At 40.5% G+C, this 17,898-nt stretch overlaps 1 protein-coding gene across 1 annotated transcript in view; it reads right to left on the bottom strand.

Moving 5' to 3' along the window:
* Window positions 1-13,636, bottom strand: part of LOC145465845 (dynein axonemal heavy chain 5-like) — a 57,831-nt gene extending 44,195 nt beyond the window's left edge. Inside the window, exons 1-9 of the mRNA XM_081449598.1 lie at window positions 13,267-13,636; window positions 11,258-11,392; window positions 8,577-8,664; window positions 7,641-7,804; window positions 3,683-3,860; window positions 3,084-3,259; window positions 2,158-2,334; window positions 1,132-1,245; window positions 603-710 (exon numbers count right to left, since the gene is read on the bottom strand). Of these exons, the coding sequence (XP_081305724.1) occupies window positions 603-710; window positions 1,132-1,245; window positions 2,158-2,334; window positions 3,084-3,259; window positions 3,683-3,860; window positions 7,641-7,804; window positions 8,577-8,664; window positions 11,258-11,392; window positions 13,267-13,428 (1,302 nt within the window). The 5' untranslated portion in view covers window positions 13,429-13,636. The remainder of the gene's footprint in view (window positions 1-602; window positions 711-1,131; window positions 1,246-2,157; window positions 2,335-3,083; window positions 3,260-3,682; window positions 3,861-7,640; window positions 7,805-8,576; window positions 8,665-11,257; window positions 11,393-13,266) is intronic.
* Between the last annotated feature and the right edge of the window lie 4,262 nt (window positions 13,637-17,898).

Below are 17,898 nucleotides of genomic sequence, written 5' to 3' on the forward strand. Positions count from 1 at the left end.
TAAATTCTTATGACAAAATAGCTAGGCACCGAGGGAACTAGGGAATTACTGTGCCCTTAACTTACATACATTGGTTATTGGTAAACTGAGAGAATAAACTGCCAAAGAATACATTAAAGTTAGTGTAACGCTTATTTCTCACTTACGTAAAAGATTAGGAAACACAAAGGAAAAAAAAAGTTTCAACAACTTTAAATTTGCAAATTCAAGGAGTTTCAAGGTGCTTACGAACACTGTAAGCTGCTGTGGTGATTGCGTGATTGGCAGCGGGAAGTACAGTACTCTTACAGGTGGTTAATTGTCCTCTTGAAGTCAATATTAAGACGAATCATCCGTCCCTTAGAAAAACTGAAATTCCAACATTCTGATAGCCTCTTACGGGCGTTCAGTTAGTTGGGACGTAGCGCCAAAATCGGCGATACCCCCTCTCCCCCACCCATTTTTTTCTTTCGCCATTTTGCGCTGCTCTACAAATGACCGAGTGCCTGGAAGACTGGTTAACAGTCTAACAAAACGTCAGCCTGGTAGGCCCAGTCCTGAAGAAGGGCTACCCTCAAAAATTAGCTTTTCAAATTTCCGAAAACAGTCTCTTATACACTTACCTTGACAAACAAGGCTGTCATCCTTTCAGATGTGTTGTAATACCTTGAGTAACTGTTAATCATGCGGATAGCGTTTATAAGGCCTGGAATCCCGTCCATCATACCAACCTAACATTACACAGGTATAAATATTCATACTTAGTACGAAAATCCAAGACAAAAAGCAAAGCCACAACTTGGCTAGAGAGTTTTTCACTTGAGCGTTGAATGTAATTCGCGTTTGAATTGGTTTTGTATTACTACGGTAGGCGATCGGCTTAAAAAAACTCGCGCCATTTTGTCAGTGTGTCATCCAATCGATCAAAACCAATGGTGACTCGCTCACACACATTTTCCCGCGATTCGTGTCAGCGACGCGACATGTAATTGGTTCAAGTTTTGATTGGTTCACTGCCTTGTCTGTGTCCCTTGGGATTGGTTAGAGAAATTACTTCAAGTGATTTAATTCGTTTTACAAAACTCAAGTGAAAACTATTCTAAATGGCAACATATGTAGTGCTATGTTGGACCACAGATTGATGTTACTTACTGGATCACTGTTGTAGAGTGGGTCACAAAATTTCTCTAGGGTATAAAGGAACTTCACATTGTCTTTAGCTTCATTGGCGTAATCAGTTATTCTGCTGTCAATGTCTCGCCATGTCTGCCGAAAAGAAAACAAAAAGTAAGTTTTGAACAGCAATATTTTAAATTAATGTGTATTATACATTGTATGGAGCTTTAGCAATGACGACAACGACACCGAGGAAGACGCCTAGTAAAAAATGAACTTACTTTTGAACTTCAATTGCTGCAGCTGTGTTGATCTGTTCACTACGCCTATCAGTCAAAGAGCGCTCAGGCTAATACATGCTAGCGTTCAATTCCAAAGGGAGATACGGAAAATCAGTCGTTACGGTTCACGTTCTCCAAAATACGCAGAACTTGGTCATTTCACGTTGTTGTTTTGCAGATGACGGGTGAGAAATGTACCAAGATTCAAAACGCACGTGCATAACCACTGTTCTGCTCATTAAACCTTTTCTTTGGTGACGTTCTTGTTCGCGTCGCCGTCTTGGTTTGCTGAAGCTCCCCTGTAACGTTTTCCAGCAGTGATTGAATTTTCGATTCTCTATATTTTTTTATGAGAATCAAGGGCCTAGTTCGCCTCCTGCACAGACGCTCTTTAGGTTCGTCACCCAATCTGAAGATTATGTGAAAAACCCTAAGAGCGTCTATGTAGGAGGCCAGAGGTCCGTTTCTCGAAAGCCCCGGGACCTTTTTGGGCCCGCAAAACCATTTTTAGTTAATCTGTATCTACATGTAAAAGCAGAGAGGTGCATGCGCCTGAAACTTCTTGTATGAAGGAAACCTCTGTTCATATTACGAATATGTGAATAAAACAGCTCTGTAATCATAAGGTTTGAGATTCTACTACGGCTTTCCGGGTGTGAAAACTTTTCGGGACCTTCGAGAAACGGGCCCCAGGGCCGGGTCAGCTTTGAACTCTCTCGAAGTCGGATTAAATACTGAGATGGACTAACAGCAGGAGCTGCAGGCACTTCGAGTAACAAACCTTCAGGAGTTTTGACTTGGCTGCATGAAGAACTCCAACCACTGCTTTACATTCCGTGCCTTTGATCTGATCCAAGAGAGAATTAAACTTGGCCATTCTTTTCTTCCAGTGATCAAGTTCTGCTTTCGGCCCAACATCATCAGCCTCCTTTCTCATTTGTTCGCTTTCTGCCAAAACCTAAAAGAACAAACAATCACGAGCAGGTACAATGTACAATGCATTATGTGTCTGACAACAGCAGTCCAGACAACACAACCTGCCAAGAGCAAAAGGCCTCTTTTGCCCCTAGATGTGAACCTTCTGAGTACATTTTCGTAACTGTTGAGAAATCAGGGCCACTGTTGTCCTTATTCCTCAACCGAATTTCTGTCCTAGTTTTCACTTCTAAAAAGGGTGACCAAAGCGTATATTTTTAATCTCGTTCCCAGAGGCTGTGATTCTGTTGGTCTGTACCAACAAATTGAGACCTCTGGAAGAAATCGGAGGGTGAACCAGCATTAGTCACAGCGGTTACGCTCTCTACGCATTTTTAGATACCGTTATTGAACTACATGTAGAACACATGCACACAGTCAAAACAAGACCAAGATTTTGTAGTTCCAGTTTTGTTATTTCGCCCATAGGTAAGTCTACCCATAGGCCTAACTGCTAGTGTCAGTTGCATGAAGTGCCTAAGGGTATTTCCACATATCACTGGATGAGATGTTAGTCCATCACAGGTTATTGTTTGTCTAACATTAATTGCCACTACCCAATGTTTAACAAGTTCATGTACATGTAACAAAACACAGATACATTGCCAGGGCTAACACCTGAACTGCTTGAACTGAAGTCCACTAAGCTAACCATAAGGAATCTCTTCCTCCTTGCATACACAGTTACAATCCATTCTTTTTTCCGTCTTAAAATGTCTGTGCATGTGTTACCTGTTCAATCTGTTTGATCCACGCCGTGACAATCTCTTCAATTTGCTCCAGTGTCTCGCTGGAACTAGCAGCTGCTATGTAATCATTAGGGGAGCTTATTCTTGTCAAGTCAACACTGTCGCATTCCTTGAGTGTCACTGCATCATCTAAACTGGCCTGTGCACTACTAAGGATACCTGACAGAATTCAAATGAACAAACTATTTTACGATAAAATTCAGTTTAACATCAGTTACTGCATCTTTCAATTTAACATGTGAACTCCCCTCAATCAACAATTTCATATTTTGCTGTCACCAAACATCTTGGCAGACCTCTCAGGAAACAGAAGTTTACTTCAGTGGGTTCAAAAGATCATGTGTGTTGTAACTAGTAGGTTTTGATCCGTTTTTTTTCTTGAGGTTCATTAGTTCACATCCTAAAAATGACTGACAGCAGCCAAAAACATAATCACGAGTTAAGTTTTGAACTTAAAAATTTGCATGTTATTAATTCACCTACCATACCATAACTTGGTAAAAAAAATTAGTTTCTTTCAGACTTGACCCAAAATTTGTTACCCTATTCCCTTTAAAGATACTGATTATAATATTAACTTACCAACAAAATTTTCTAATTGGTTCATGAAGCCTTGACGCACTCCCGATCCATGTTTGTCTGACAGCTCACCCCAGTTGGAACTCTTAGACAGGGCAGGAATGTAGATATCAGCAAGAAGTCTTTCAACAGAATGCAGGACTCCAACACCCCGAGTGTCCAACAGACCAAATGTTGTTTCCTAAGAGGAAAGACGGGAGCAATTCCAATCAAAATAATTTATTAAAATCATCCTTTTTTTTGTTTTACACCATCTACATTTATTGCAACCAAGCACACTTTTTTTGTTCATTATTTTTATCAGCTAGTATAGCAAGGTATTAATAATAAAAATGTCTTTTAAACTTTGTTAGCTACTTTAACATGGCTTGTTAACTAGTGTAAATCACGCGTGAAATTTCAAGATGGCGGGCAGTCACGGCTCCATGCGCTCCATGCGCTCCGAAATAATTCTCGTATTCTTGCTGTTCAACTTGTGGACTCTTGACTGGCAGATTTATATTCGCATTCCTAACACTCCCGGGGTTTCCAATATGCTCACATATGGATCCCAGAGGCGAATTTCAACCTACAACAGCTCACTACCGTGCAAAGTTGATTTCATCCGAATGAAAGTCAAGAAATATTTTAGTGCCAGGATCAGTCGCTATCCAAACTCCACCTCTTCATTCCAACTTAGCTGCTTAACCATCAGTGGCGACATTTGTCCTAACCCAGGACCTCCAAGAAAGCTCAACTATCAAACCAGCGCCGGTTTGAGCGTCCTTTATTTAAACGCAAGAAGTGTCAAAGCCTTCGTCCCGCTTGATGGTAAACCTTCGTGCAAACTATGCAAATTAACTATTTTACAACAGTTGGTTTACCGCCACTCGTACGATGTTGTGTCCATTTGCGAGACATGGCTCAACGACACAGTGCTGTCATCTGAAATACTTACTGGGTATAACATCTATCGTAAGGATAGAACAGGAAAGACCGGAGGTGGAGTGCTGATTGCTGTTAAAATTGACATCCGGTCTAACCGCCGCTTTGACTTAGAGAGAGAACAAATCGAACTTGTAGCCGTTGAGCTGTTTAAGGATAGCTCTAAACCAGTTATCCTTTACACATTTTATCATCCAGATCCTGGTCCTGACGATCTAAATCTGCTGAACCACTCTCTTCAACAAAATTCCGAAATGGCCTGTATGGTCTTAGTTGGCGATTTCAATCTTCCATCAATTAAATGGTCACTGGACGAGTCTACCTCAACTAGCTTAGGCGGAACGGCGGAAGAGGAAGCTTTTTCTGACCTTATGGAGGATAATTTTCTTCGTCAGTTTATCAAAGGTCCAACGCATATTGCTGGAAACAAACTTGATCTGCTTCTATGTAACTTCTCCGAAGTCATAGACCATGTTTCTACAATTTCTCCTTTGCAAAATGAATTTCCCTCTGACCATTATTTGGTGGACTTTTTTATCCGACTGAAATTCAAGCGATCAAAGCGTGTGCGCCGTAAAACGTACGACTACAAAAGGGCAGATTTTGACGATCTGCGAGGTCGCCTACAGCTGCTACCTTCTGACATGTCGCACTTCGACGATGTTGACATCTATTGGTCTCGGTGGAAAGATCTATTTCTAGCAGCAGTTGCTGAATGTGTCCCAATGAAGACCATTAGAGACACCAACTCTCCTCCTTGGATAGACAGGGAAGTTAAGTCTGCATTACGCAGAAAGTACCGTGCCCTGAGGAAATATCGTGAAAACAAAACCGTGGAACGGAAGCTAAAGCTTAGATCTTTAAGCAATGAAATCAAGAAACTTGTTCGACAAAAACATCGCGACTATCTCCTTAAAATTGAAGGCTCTTTAAAGGAAAACCCTAAACTATTCTGGAACTATCACAAAGCTATCCTACATCATCGACCGGGCTCGAATACTGAGATCACCTTTGACGGGAAATCAGCAAAAACTGCAGCCGAAAAGGCTGAGCTTTTTAATGCTTATTTCTGCTCTGTGTTTACATCATCCAAGCAGGACAAAGCACGCAGTTTGCAAATGTATCCAATGAGAATAAATACGGAACTTTCTGAGATCACACTATCTTTCAACGAGGTGAGAGATTGCTTGTTTATTTTGGATCCGTCAAAAGCCACTGGCCCCGATGGAATTCCTGCGCGTATTCTTAAAGAGTGCAGTGAGCAGATCGCGCCAAGTCTTTGTTCCCTATTCAACCATTCTCTGCGTACTGGGCGGTTCCCATCAGAATGGAAGTCAGCTGATGTTACTCCGGTTCATAAAAAAGATCTTTTAGAGCCAGCTGAAAATTACAGACCAATCTCACTTTTACCAATTGTGAGTAAAGTTATGGAACGCTGCGTTTGTAATAGACTTTATTCCCATGTCTCGCAGTCAATTACATCCTTACAACACGGATTCATGCGTTCCCGTTCATGCTCTTCGCAACTCTTATCCGTACTTCATTCAATTGGGGAGGCACTCGACAAAAATAAACAGACGGATATTTTGTACCTTGATTTTGCCAAGGCCTTCGACACGGTTGATCACGTGATCCTTATTGAAAGGCTGAAATGGTACGGTGTCACAGGTCAACTATTAGATTGGTTTTCTGACTACCTAAAGGACAGATCGCAGAGAGTTGTGATTGACGGCACCGCCTCTGAGCGTCTACCGGTCACTTTCGGTGTACCCCAGGGTAGTCTTGTCGGCCCACTCCTCTTTGTGATATTTATCAATGACCTCCCTGATGTCATCCATGAGCAAACCAGCACCGCTCTGTATGCTGATGATACCAAGCTGCACCGTACTATTTTGTCAGTGAAGGACTGTGCTATTCTCCAGCAGGATCTGACAAGTTTAAACACCTGGAGCCACGAATCAAATATGAAGTTCAACGCGTCCAAATGCAAAGTGCTAACAATTACACGAAAGAAAACACCTGTAAATCATGAATATCACCTTGGCGAGGTAAACATACAACGCGTTCAGGAAGAAAAAGACCTCGGTGTAACTATTACTAAAAATCTAACGTGGGACTCGCATGTAACGCGTATTGTACTCAAGGCTAATAGAATGCTGGGACTCTTAAAGAGAACTTGCCCACTTATGACCGACATCAAAGTAAGGCGGACACTTTATCTATCTCTCGTGAAGTCACAGCTTACTTATGCCACGGAAGTTTGGTCTCCTGCTAGTGTCAATTTGAGAACAACCTTAGAAAGAGTCCAGAGGCGCGCCACTCGCTGGATACTAAGAACTAGAATCGGCGAGATGTCCTACAAACAACGATTGCTGACTCTTCGCTTGTTACCACTAACATATGACAGGGAACTGAGAGATCTTTTATTTCTCTATAACTGTATTTCTGGATATACTGACCTAAAAATTGAACGATATGTTACTTTTACCACACATGGCCGGTCCCGCTCTAAGAACCCCACCCTCGTACTAAAACCTGCTTACTGTAAAACCGCAACTTTTCAAGCTTCTTTTTTCAATAGAATTGTAAAACCTTGGAACACTATCTGTAATCTCGCCCCTCAAGACAAATTTTCTAGCCCAAGTTTATTCAAATATTTTTTGCACGCCACTTATTTTACTTTACTGGACACTACCTATGATATTGACATGCCCTGCTCCTGGTTCCTCTTCCGTAACTGCCCTTGCCACCGCTCTTAATTTTCTGTGACTAATATTATCCGCATTTTGTTTTAAACTATTGTAATTAATTAGATTTAACTATAATTTTTAACTATAAGTAATTATTAGATTTTATTGTAGTTTTTATCAAATTTAAGATTTTCTATCACCATTCTTACTAGCTTCTAGGGTTGCGCCTCGCATGGGTAACTTTATTTTCTCGTTCGCGCAATTCCTATTGGTCCTTTTCTTCTTTTAATTATATTGTAATTTTGTGACCAATAAAGTTGATAGACTAGACTAGAAATTTTAATTACCTGATTAATGTTGGCCAAAGTAAGAGCTTTTGATGGATTGATTTTGATAAAGAACACACACGCTCCAGCTAGCTGCATGTCCCTTGTATCTGTAATAAAAACTTTGGGTTTGGTCTTGATGTTGGCTGCCTGTGCACCACCAGGACCGAGTCTTACATGTTCAACTGCAAAAAAGAGCAATACATGAATACAAGTTAAGGGAACACCAAAGGATGTTATTTGTACATGTTCAGTGTACATGTACATAATATATTTATCTTGTAGACTTATTAACAAAATTATTATTGATTCACTAATCCAAATATCATTTAAAACTTTACTTAGACTGGGATTCTTTAACTTTTTAGCCTTTTGGGATTTTTTTAAATTGGAATAATAAATTATTATTATATATTGTTGATCAGTCTCATTGAGTTTGCAATGGATTACAGGTCTATAACAAAACCATGAATTAATAATAAACTGATTCCAAGGAGACCCATTTTGTGAGGAACAAGACAAGAGTAATATTATATATAACTTTTGCATGTGCATCTATGCCAACTCTCATGGACTGCACCTCTCTGGGAGTCTCCCAGACACACCCCTGTACAGATCAAATCTCCCAGTCTCTTCTACCGGTCACCAAATCCCCACATATCAAGGAAAGAGGCTTCTGTATGTATTTTCACATTTATTTTGGCTGACTCTAGGCAATGTTGGGGACGTTTATTATGTTTTTGTGTTTAATCAGTGAAACTCAATCATGTGCACTGCACTGCTGGGAGTTGAGAAGAGGTAAAATTGGCAACATCACAGATTCCAACTCCTTCAGGTTAGCATCTCTGCCTGTGTATTAGATACAAGTCATATACATGTAAACCTTGAAGCCCCCAACATAATCTTCGGTTTCCCCTTTTCCTGACTGCAAACCTTGAAATGACTCTAGAAAAGTACCTGCATCTGGTAAGTTTTCAACTTCTTGAAAGTAAAATACAATCCTTGAAAGACCATCTGCCTTGAAAAAGTCTTCCATGGTTTCAATCTACACGAAGATGATCAAGATTGTTTAAGAAGAAAATAAAAGAAGTTTTATGAACATCAAGTTATATAGTGTATAATAAGCATTAAAATTTTATATTTTGTGTATGATAAGTACTGTATTTCCAATTCAACTTATAATACCAAGCCTGCAAATAATTTTTGTCTATAGGCAGGTCATTTGTCAGGACAAAGACAAGTTTTGACCTGACAAAAAGCCAGTCTGGTCGGACAAAAAAAATTGTTTGTCATTAGAAATTAAAAAGAGACATTTGAGACATTTTGGTATTTCAGTGTAGACTCTTCGCCAATATATTGGTTGCAAATTCAAATAGCTTAAAAGTCATCTGAGTGTAAAATTGCTACTTGCACCAGCAAGGGGACCTATACATTACGTCTGGTATTAATTTACCTGTTGAAAATTGACAAATTTACAAATGTTTATACCCCTAGTCACACAAGCGTTTCCAATGCAACAAGTTTCCCACGACGTCTAGGGACTGAAAGGGAAAAGGGATGAAACAATCTCCCGCGTGGACAGCTTGTCAGTATAAAACCTCACAATAACATTCAGAGACTTGAAAATTGGCTGAAATGAGTTCTTCGACTTTAATTTCTGAAAGCAAGTTTCCTCTGAAAGCTTTCGGGGTCAATTGAATAAAAAATTTGCGTAATTATTTAAAATATGGAATCGGAGGCGGTCGTGACTATAAAGCATGACCAATTTGTACATTCACGCTTTTCACAAAAACATGTCTGTGGTACGGAAACTACATTTCAACCACACTGGCAGACGTAAAAAAACTATAAAAGGTTAAAAATTAAACTGAGTTTTGATCATACGGACTAGAAAAACATTTGGTTATGTTTTAGAGGTTTTAAAGTTTTTGAAAGCAATTGCATTCAGATAAACAAAACATGAGTATTTGGGCTGTGTATTCAATTTCCATAATATCTTTAATCAGGTCAATGTATTACAACTGAAACTTAATTCCACAACACTTGGTGGTAACAAACAATGAGTAATTACATAAGACCTCAGTTCTAAGTAGTTTTTCAGACAAACGTAATTCAGACTAAATGGGGCTTCACGATCTTTCACAACGCCACCGCAAAATGCGTAAATTAACACGCAGGAATAGTGGCGCTGTTGTGATGTGTTGACAATTCGACATAACATTTGAGACGGCGCACTGCGCATGATAAAATTCTCAGAATTAGAATAAAACAAAACCGATAACAATGCTTTTTTGCATAGCACTGTGTGGCAGTATAACAAAATAACTTGTCCCATATTCGGCCACAAATTTCCAGTTAAAATATTTTTCATTTTAGCAGAAATGCCCGGTCAGAGTGTCCGACCAGGCTAATTAGCTTTTACCTGTCAAAACCTCAAATTTACCGGACAATTGTCCAATGACCGACTGTTATTTGCAGGCTTGAATACACTCATGCAATTTATGAGCCGGCCAGCTAGTGTAAAAATGGCCGAACTGTCAATCCAGGTTGGGAAATTTTAGGAGAAAGTACATGTGTACACATAAAGTAAGATTAGACCTTTACTGCACTGGACTTTGAGTGGTCTGGGTTGAAGACCTGGCCAGAGTCAATAGTGCTGTCTTCATTACTTTCATGGCCCCTGGATGAGGAGAAGTTCTGCCAGCACTGGTATTTGGAGGGATGTATTTGTAGACTACTGATGTGGTTCTAAATTATGTACCAAGGTATGTGTGGGGTGCAAGTTAGAGTGTACAGCAACCGCACGAATGTACATGTAATTTTTTGAACAAAGTCATGAAATATTTTGTAACATCAGGTTATATAGCTATCCCTTATTTACATGTAGGTCATAGTTTTACCTGGGAGTAATAATATTCTACTTTAGGGTTAGGGTTAGGGTTAGGGCATTAAGACTGGTTTTCACTAGTGATGGAGTCATAGTCGGAGTCATAGTCAGAGTCATAATCAGAAGCGTAGAGCAATATGATCTAATGAAAATCAAACTGACAGAGTCAGAAGCAGAACACCGCTTCCAGTTATGACTCCATCACTTGTGATCTAGTTAAAACTGCATAGTCGGAGTCGCAAACAGAAGGAGAAGAATAAACCAATCACAATGTTCAAATCCAGGCCTTGTGACTGGTTGGTTCTTCCGCTTCTGCTTCCAACTCTGCTAATCTAATTTTCACTGGATCACACGCGACGGAGTAGTAAACTGAATCAGAAGTAAGGAAACGTTCTGATTCTTCTGACTCTGATTCTGTCGAGCTTATGACTCTGCTTACAACTCCGATTTTTGATTTTCGATTTTCACAAGGCCATAACCTCTCATACGGCAGCCTCCAACAATGATTCCAACTACAACTCTGTCCCTAGTGACAACCAGCCATTAGTCTTTGCAAAAGCCACATTGGCAATAATTTATTGGCAATTGGCCTTCATTTTATAATGTGTTTAGTATTCATTTTTAAGTACACTGTAAATGTAAATGAATTAATATTCAATATAATTGTTGTTGTTGTTGTTTTGATGTTAGCCATTGAGTAAAGATACCATCAATTACATGAAATATTACAAAAACGAAAATGCTTACAGACCTGAGTCCCTTCCAGCAAGGACTCTGTGACTTCATCATTTGTTAGTCCAAGAGTATTAGCAACTGTGCTTATCAAATAGTCATGTCTGAAGTCAATCATGGATCGCTTTGCTTCACGTTCTTCTCTGGCTTTTTGCTAAGGTGGGAACATACAGTGTACAGAACTATGCATCAGGTTTCTTAGATTGCAAGAAAGCTATCCCGTCACCCAACCACCCTCTCACCCCCTTCACAAGTCCCTAGAGTTAATGTGCAGTTCCAGAAAAAAAAAAACATACATGTACACACCTCATGGAAGCTCACTAGAAATTCCAAGGACGTTGGATTTGCAAATGCCAAAATTTTTAAAAGGACAGTTTGATGCCCAACTGGAAATTCCAGAGGGGCCGATGGAGCTGTTCAAACCAAAAATACCTTCCATGGGGATATGGTCCATAGTGTCTCAGCATGCTCCTATCCCAAGGCATTTGAATAATTGATGTGCCCTGGTTAAGGGAGAGGGGGGGGGGGGGCAGTAGGAATTTGACATCCAATTCTGGCCTCAAATCACAGCCTTTTTGCAAGCTACAGTTGTATGCAACTTGGAAAGTTGACAACAAATCATGGCCATTTGCCAAGCTACAACTTGGAAAATGTATTTTCTGACCACATGCCATAACCATTTGCCGAGCTACAAAACTCGGAAAATTTGGTTCATGGCCATCAATTATTTACTGTCCCAAGCTACATGTACAAAATATTCATTTCCAACAGCGCAGGCTCAGTTGCAAGCAGGTCTAAATCATAGCACCCAAACTGTAGCTGCCAAATTCATGCACACTTCCTTTGAATCTCACACCTGACTTTGTACATACACTCATGATGTAACAAATGCCCCTGCTGTGGGGAGGCCAAATTATTGGTGAAGATGCATGGTCGTCCCAAAAAATCTCCACGTAGACTGGATTAGGATTATGTTAAGCCTGGTTCACACCAGTGACATAACAACATAACGACACTGTCACGAACAACATAAAAAGGACGTTATCTCGACGTAAAAAGGACGTTATGTTTGTAGTGTGAACATGTAGACGTAATGATGTATCAGCAACATAACAGCATGAACATAAAGACATAAACATAAAACTGATCTTTTCGTTATGTCGTTATGTTGATGTCGTCATGTCACTAGTGTGAACCAGGCTTTACACTTTGTGAACGCAATAAAAACGAAACTAGTTTTTATTTCCACCATGTAGTGTCATGTTCAAGAAAGTTGTTTCTCTCACACAGTCCTTACTTGTGCCACATGACTGTTTTAAGAAGACATAACATTATTTGTTTCCATAGTAGTCGTTTAGGAAAAACCGGAATATTTCTGACAAAATAACACACCTTCAGCTGTACAAACAGTCCACATAAAATCGGTGTATACGACATGTATTAAGTCATATAGTGGCTTAGCTTTAAGACATTGGCAAAAATTTGAGAAAAACCAAACCCATATCGACAACAGAAAAAAAGATAGCTTAAAATCATGATCAAAAAATTCCTTGTCAAGCCAAATTCATAAACTTTACAGCCATCACTACAAATGGGATATGGATCGCAATGGGTTTTTCTTTTTTTCTTTTATTTACGATGTTTTAATATACTGACTTCGCTTATCTTGTCTACAAGATTGAATCCGTAGAATACGATTGACAAAAAATATATCTATATACCACTAGAACCTGGAGAGCAAGTAGGCTTATGGCGATGAAGTTTATTTGCAGTTCGTTTTCACAGCTTTGAGCGGCGCACAAAATTTAATGTCAGCATTACGCATCCATCAAATGCTAAAACATACAACATAGTAGCAGGCTATTTTATCTATCAAGACAAGTCCCAAGACACAACGACAGGATTTTCAAAATAAGCTAAAAGGAAAAACACATTCCTGCAGCACCAAGACCGTCATGATCGAGTAGCGTGACATGCTAAACCTCAAGAAGTCATGAAAGTTTTGGCGCGCTTGCAGTCGTTACTAACCTGTTTTTCTTTTATTGATTCGCCTGGACCCAAAGCCTGTAACCTTGAAGCCTTTTTCTGCTCTCGTTCAGCCGTCGAAGGTTTTTGCTGCTTTCGGGAGCGATGCCTTCCTCCTCGGCTATGGGGAGCTGGATTAACACTCGAAGAAGGCTGATCCGCCATAATGGTTCGAGAAGATTTTTTTGTTGTCGTTTCAAAATCGCACTTCACGAGTTTTTCCAAATCATTGTAGTTTCCCTGGATAAGTTTTTCGGTTAAATGTCTTCAATACGTTCACAAGTTGCCTTAAATTAATCCCGACGTTTCGTTTTCAGTGTCTGGTTTGGTCATTTCAAGTTCACTTCTGCGGCTGACTTCTAATTTCCATGGAAGCAGTGTTGAACCCTCATAAACAAAATTAATCATGCATGAAGGGCTCTGATTGGTCCGGAAAATGATTAGCCCTCAATCACAAAACGGTGATGAAAAGATGCAATGAAGGGTAAGACAAAACCCTCATTCTGATTGTTAGGTCACAAAAACAATCAGTAAACTATAAATTATGAGGTTAAGTGGCGATATAAAAGAACTTTCTTACTAGTACAAATGTCGAAGAAACAGAGTTAGAGGCGGGACTCTGCAGCTGGTTGAAGGGCCTTTGGTTGAAAGGCCTCTGCAGCTGGTTTTCTAAGTATAAAGGGCAGCTTTTGGAGCCCCGTGCCCAAGTTGATGATGTAAAGCCTCTTGTAGTCTCAGTAGTCTTGAATGAGATAAATCCGAACGTTCTGATTGGTCAGAATTTTGTCATGCCCGGGGTGTACTCCCTTATATGTACGGCCCCAAAGGATATGGTTTTTCAGCTGTTTAGGTCATAGATGGGGTACTGATTTTGGCCATTTTGGTAATCATGAATAGGGTATGGCTTTTGCCTTCTAGTCTCGATATGGGTATGCTTTTAAAAAGAGGCTATTTTTTCATCATGATAGAAAAGACCGTCGAAAAAGCCCTTCACAAATTATGTTTTTAAAACATTGGTCTGAACTAAGGAACTAATTGTAAGGCAGGTCTGAAACAAGGTGTTGCCGCCGCATGGCCGCATTTAATTATTTTGTTATTTTTTTTTCCGTTTCTACGCGCATTCTTCCCGTCATCATCGCATCCTTTTCGTTTATTTCGCTTTCACGTAATCAATATTCTGTTAGGTTTTTTTTCGCATAATTTCGTTTTGTTTCAGTCCTTTTTTGTATGCGTTTTTCTAGTCTATTTGATGTGCATTTCCATCGCGACGTTACAGTCATCTTGTTTCAATTCACCGTCTTCCCCGCTTTCCTCTACCGTGTTCCTAGCCGTCCTAGTTATACGACGTTTGTAAGTATCGTCTACCTTTGCTTGGTTCGTTATTTCTGTTTCTTTTTATTGCATTCGTTCATAACTAGTAATTCATTTTGTTTGTAGCAACTGCTCGCTTTTCATCGCTTTCATCGCGTTCATCGTTTTCACCGTTTAAGTTGTACATTTCGTGCCTTCGAGTAAAGCATACTAGTGTAGCGTGTTGGACGTTTGACTACAATATAGGGGGTCAGGTAATAAATAGGTAATCGAATTTTGGTCAGGTCATAAATAGAGTAGGGAAAATCGCAGATTTTGGTCATAAATGGTGTAAGGGTTTTGGGAAGCGGGCCACACACCCTTATCCAATTTTTCTGGGAATACCCCCCTCCCCCTGCACCCCCACGCCGGGTCGTGGCTTGAGTGCCATATTATAAACTACCTACTAACCTGCATTGCTTTGTTGCTCGAGCCACACAGTGGGGAATATTCCGGCCAGGAATATTATTGGCTCTCGATTGTTTTTGTATGGACCGTACTATCTCGATATCGGGCCAATATATATTCCCCAGCACGTGCTTGTTTGTTTGTTTGTTTGTTTGTTTGTTTGTTTGCCCTGTTTACATTCAAGATCGAGATATTAATAGTTTGGAAATTCAAACAATAAATTGGAGAAACAGAATGGACTGGTTTTGAGCTAAAACCCGCACTACTATTCCGTAGGTCTTTTAAAAAAATTTGGCTTCGGGTCCGTATTGAGTTACAGGAATTTCGAGAAAGAGGCCCCTGGCCTCACACAACAAGCTCGTACGGCAATGGACGGTCAGCACACTCACGTGGTTGTAAAAAATGTCGAGAAAACTATCCAATAAAAGAAGATCTTCAAGTTTCAACAAAGGAGAACCAGCCACTGATACTGGATTCACACTGGGTAAAAATTTTCAATTGAGTGTCGTAAAGCCTCGCCTGGGAACGCAGACGCTGTGTAAAATCGAAACCAAGGTACCGTAGAATTCCGAAAATAACGGCCCCGTCACTTTCGGATTTAGCAGCCAAAAGGGGCCTCTACTGTCGGGTAGCCGTAACTTTCGGATGGTTAAAAAACGTCTGTATGGTAACAGAACTAGTCGTCTCAGACAAAGCAGACGCGCAACACATCAAATTAAATATGTTCCTAACTACCCACATAATTTAACCAAAGCAGACTGTATAAACAAACATCGCCCCTAGCGTTGGTACTGTAGGCCGAACGTATAATGGTCGCAATCAGTGGCGGATCCAGACCTTGAGCTAAGGGGGGGGGGGGGGGGGGGGCTTTTCTTCCTTCAGCGACTTTTTTTTTTAACCCAAAATAAGGGGGCCCGGGTCCCCCGGGCCTCCCCCAGATCTGCCACCGGCAGTACAACTGATTACCATACAGTACATCATTTGACTCTGCTGCTAGACAAATACATCTTATAAATCATAATTTCAAGAAAAGTTCAGTTAAGTTCGAAAGAAAACCACAAATAACTCTTCAAGTTGTTCAGGTCTGCAGTCAGGCTGTTCCATCCGCATCGCGCTTGAAATCAGAGCCTTTCTCCCCTAGCGACTTCTTCCAAAGTTCTACTTTCATGCGGGCCGCTACTTTCGGGTTCAATAGGAAGGTAACAAATTAACGTTACTTTCGGGGAGCCATTATTTTCGGAGGGGGCCGTTACTTTCGGAATTCTACGGTAACCACTCTGCCCAATAACAAAGGCCACTGACACTGCAGTCAACCAATTAAAACTCAGTAAATACATGCGAGTGTGGCTGACGTGAAGCGCGGGAAAACGCGTGCGAGCGAGCTGCGATTGGTTTTGGTTTTACTTTTCCAATTGGATGAAAAAGTGGCGCGAGTTTTTTAATTCAATCTTCTAGCATAATAATGCAAAACCAATTACTTTTCAACATTCAAGTAGCCTGAGTTGCATCCATCCATACTTTGTCCCTCCCCCCCCCCCCTCCCTCTCCCGCCTGCATGCTCCGCAGGCTAACATTCAAGAGAAAACCGCTCTCAGTAGTTCACTCTGAAGTGTCCACATCACGTAGCATTACGTACGGGCGGTTTCAGTTTTCCTGAAAAATGAAATCTCCACATGAAACAAAGGAAATTGTTATATAGCTGGCGTTTTTCCCGCTACAGCGCGCCCATTCATGGGCTAGTTCATGGTCACATGACATCTAACAATGAAACTGTTTCCCGCCAAATCCCACGAGCGGACAACACCGTGAAAACTATGACGTCAAACGGGAAACAGTTCACTGTTACCCGCGAAATGTTGACCGCTGTTACACGTCATTTGTCAATAAAGTGATTATTTGTTTTCCTCCGGTTTGACCTTTTTTTTTTTTTGCTATATAACAAATCACTTAATGACTTGTCTCTTGGGAAACATTGAATTTGTTTCCCTCGATTCTCAATGTTTCCCGAGACGAAGTCGAGGGAAACATTGAGATTCGAGGGAAACAAAATTTACTGTTCCCCTCCGGACCAGTCATTAAGTGTTAACTGTATAAAGAGCGTTTTCAGTCACGTGACCAGCAGCCATGCAGATTTATTGGAAAAGAAACTGTCTACATAGGAAAAGAGTTGAACTCCTAAAGGATTGGTTTGGTACACCTACATGGCCGCCGTTTCATTGTTTTGGAACACCAATGTGGCTGCCGTGACGTCATGTGAAAACGCTCTATAGACCTGTGCTTACAGCTGGGCTAACTGCCTCATGAGGCATGCAGTTCCGTCCAAGTCTGAGATAACAACGGCCGAGGAAAAGGAATTTTTCCGAAGTACCGTTTGCCAAGTGAGATTTAACTATGCGACAAACAAATGTAACAGCCATCCCAAGCTCCATTTGTCGATTTAACCGTCTGTGATTTGATGCGAATGCTGTAAAGAACGAACAACTTTCATGGGTGAACAATGCACCGAGTATCTACTTGAACTGCGGAGAAAGATGTTAAGACAAGAATGATCATCACAGTTCTGTGCACAACCTTTAAGTGTGAAAGTAAAGCATGAAAAAAAAGAACATTCAGGCGTAAACGGATTGGAACCAACATCTAAACATATTTTGGTGGTAGAGAGAACGGACGCTGGCAGTATAAGTAAAAGATAAGACATGCAAACACAGAAAGATAGGACGTCGTCCTGCACAGCAGAACAGAGGGATTCCTTCACAGAGAATCGTCTAGTACTGCAACATCGGATGAAGATCTACGTACAGTGCTTCGCGGATCAAAACGTTCACTTTAACAACAAAGGCACATGTAACACGACAACACAAAAAGACACTCTGACAA

The sequence above is a fragment of the Orbicella franksi genome, chromosome 13 (genome assembly GCF_964199315.1).
Source record: "Orbicella franksi chromosome 13, jaOrbFran1.1, whole genome shotgun sequence".
Taxonomy (NCBI): domain Eukaryota; kingdom Metazoa; phylum Cnidaria; class Anthozoa; order Scleractinia; family Merulinidae; genus Orbicella; species Orbicella franksi.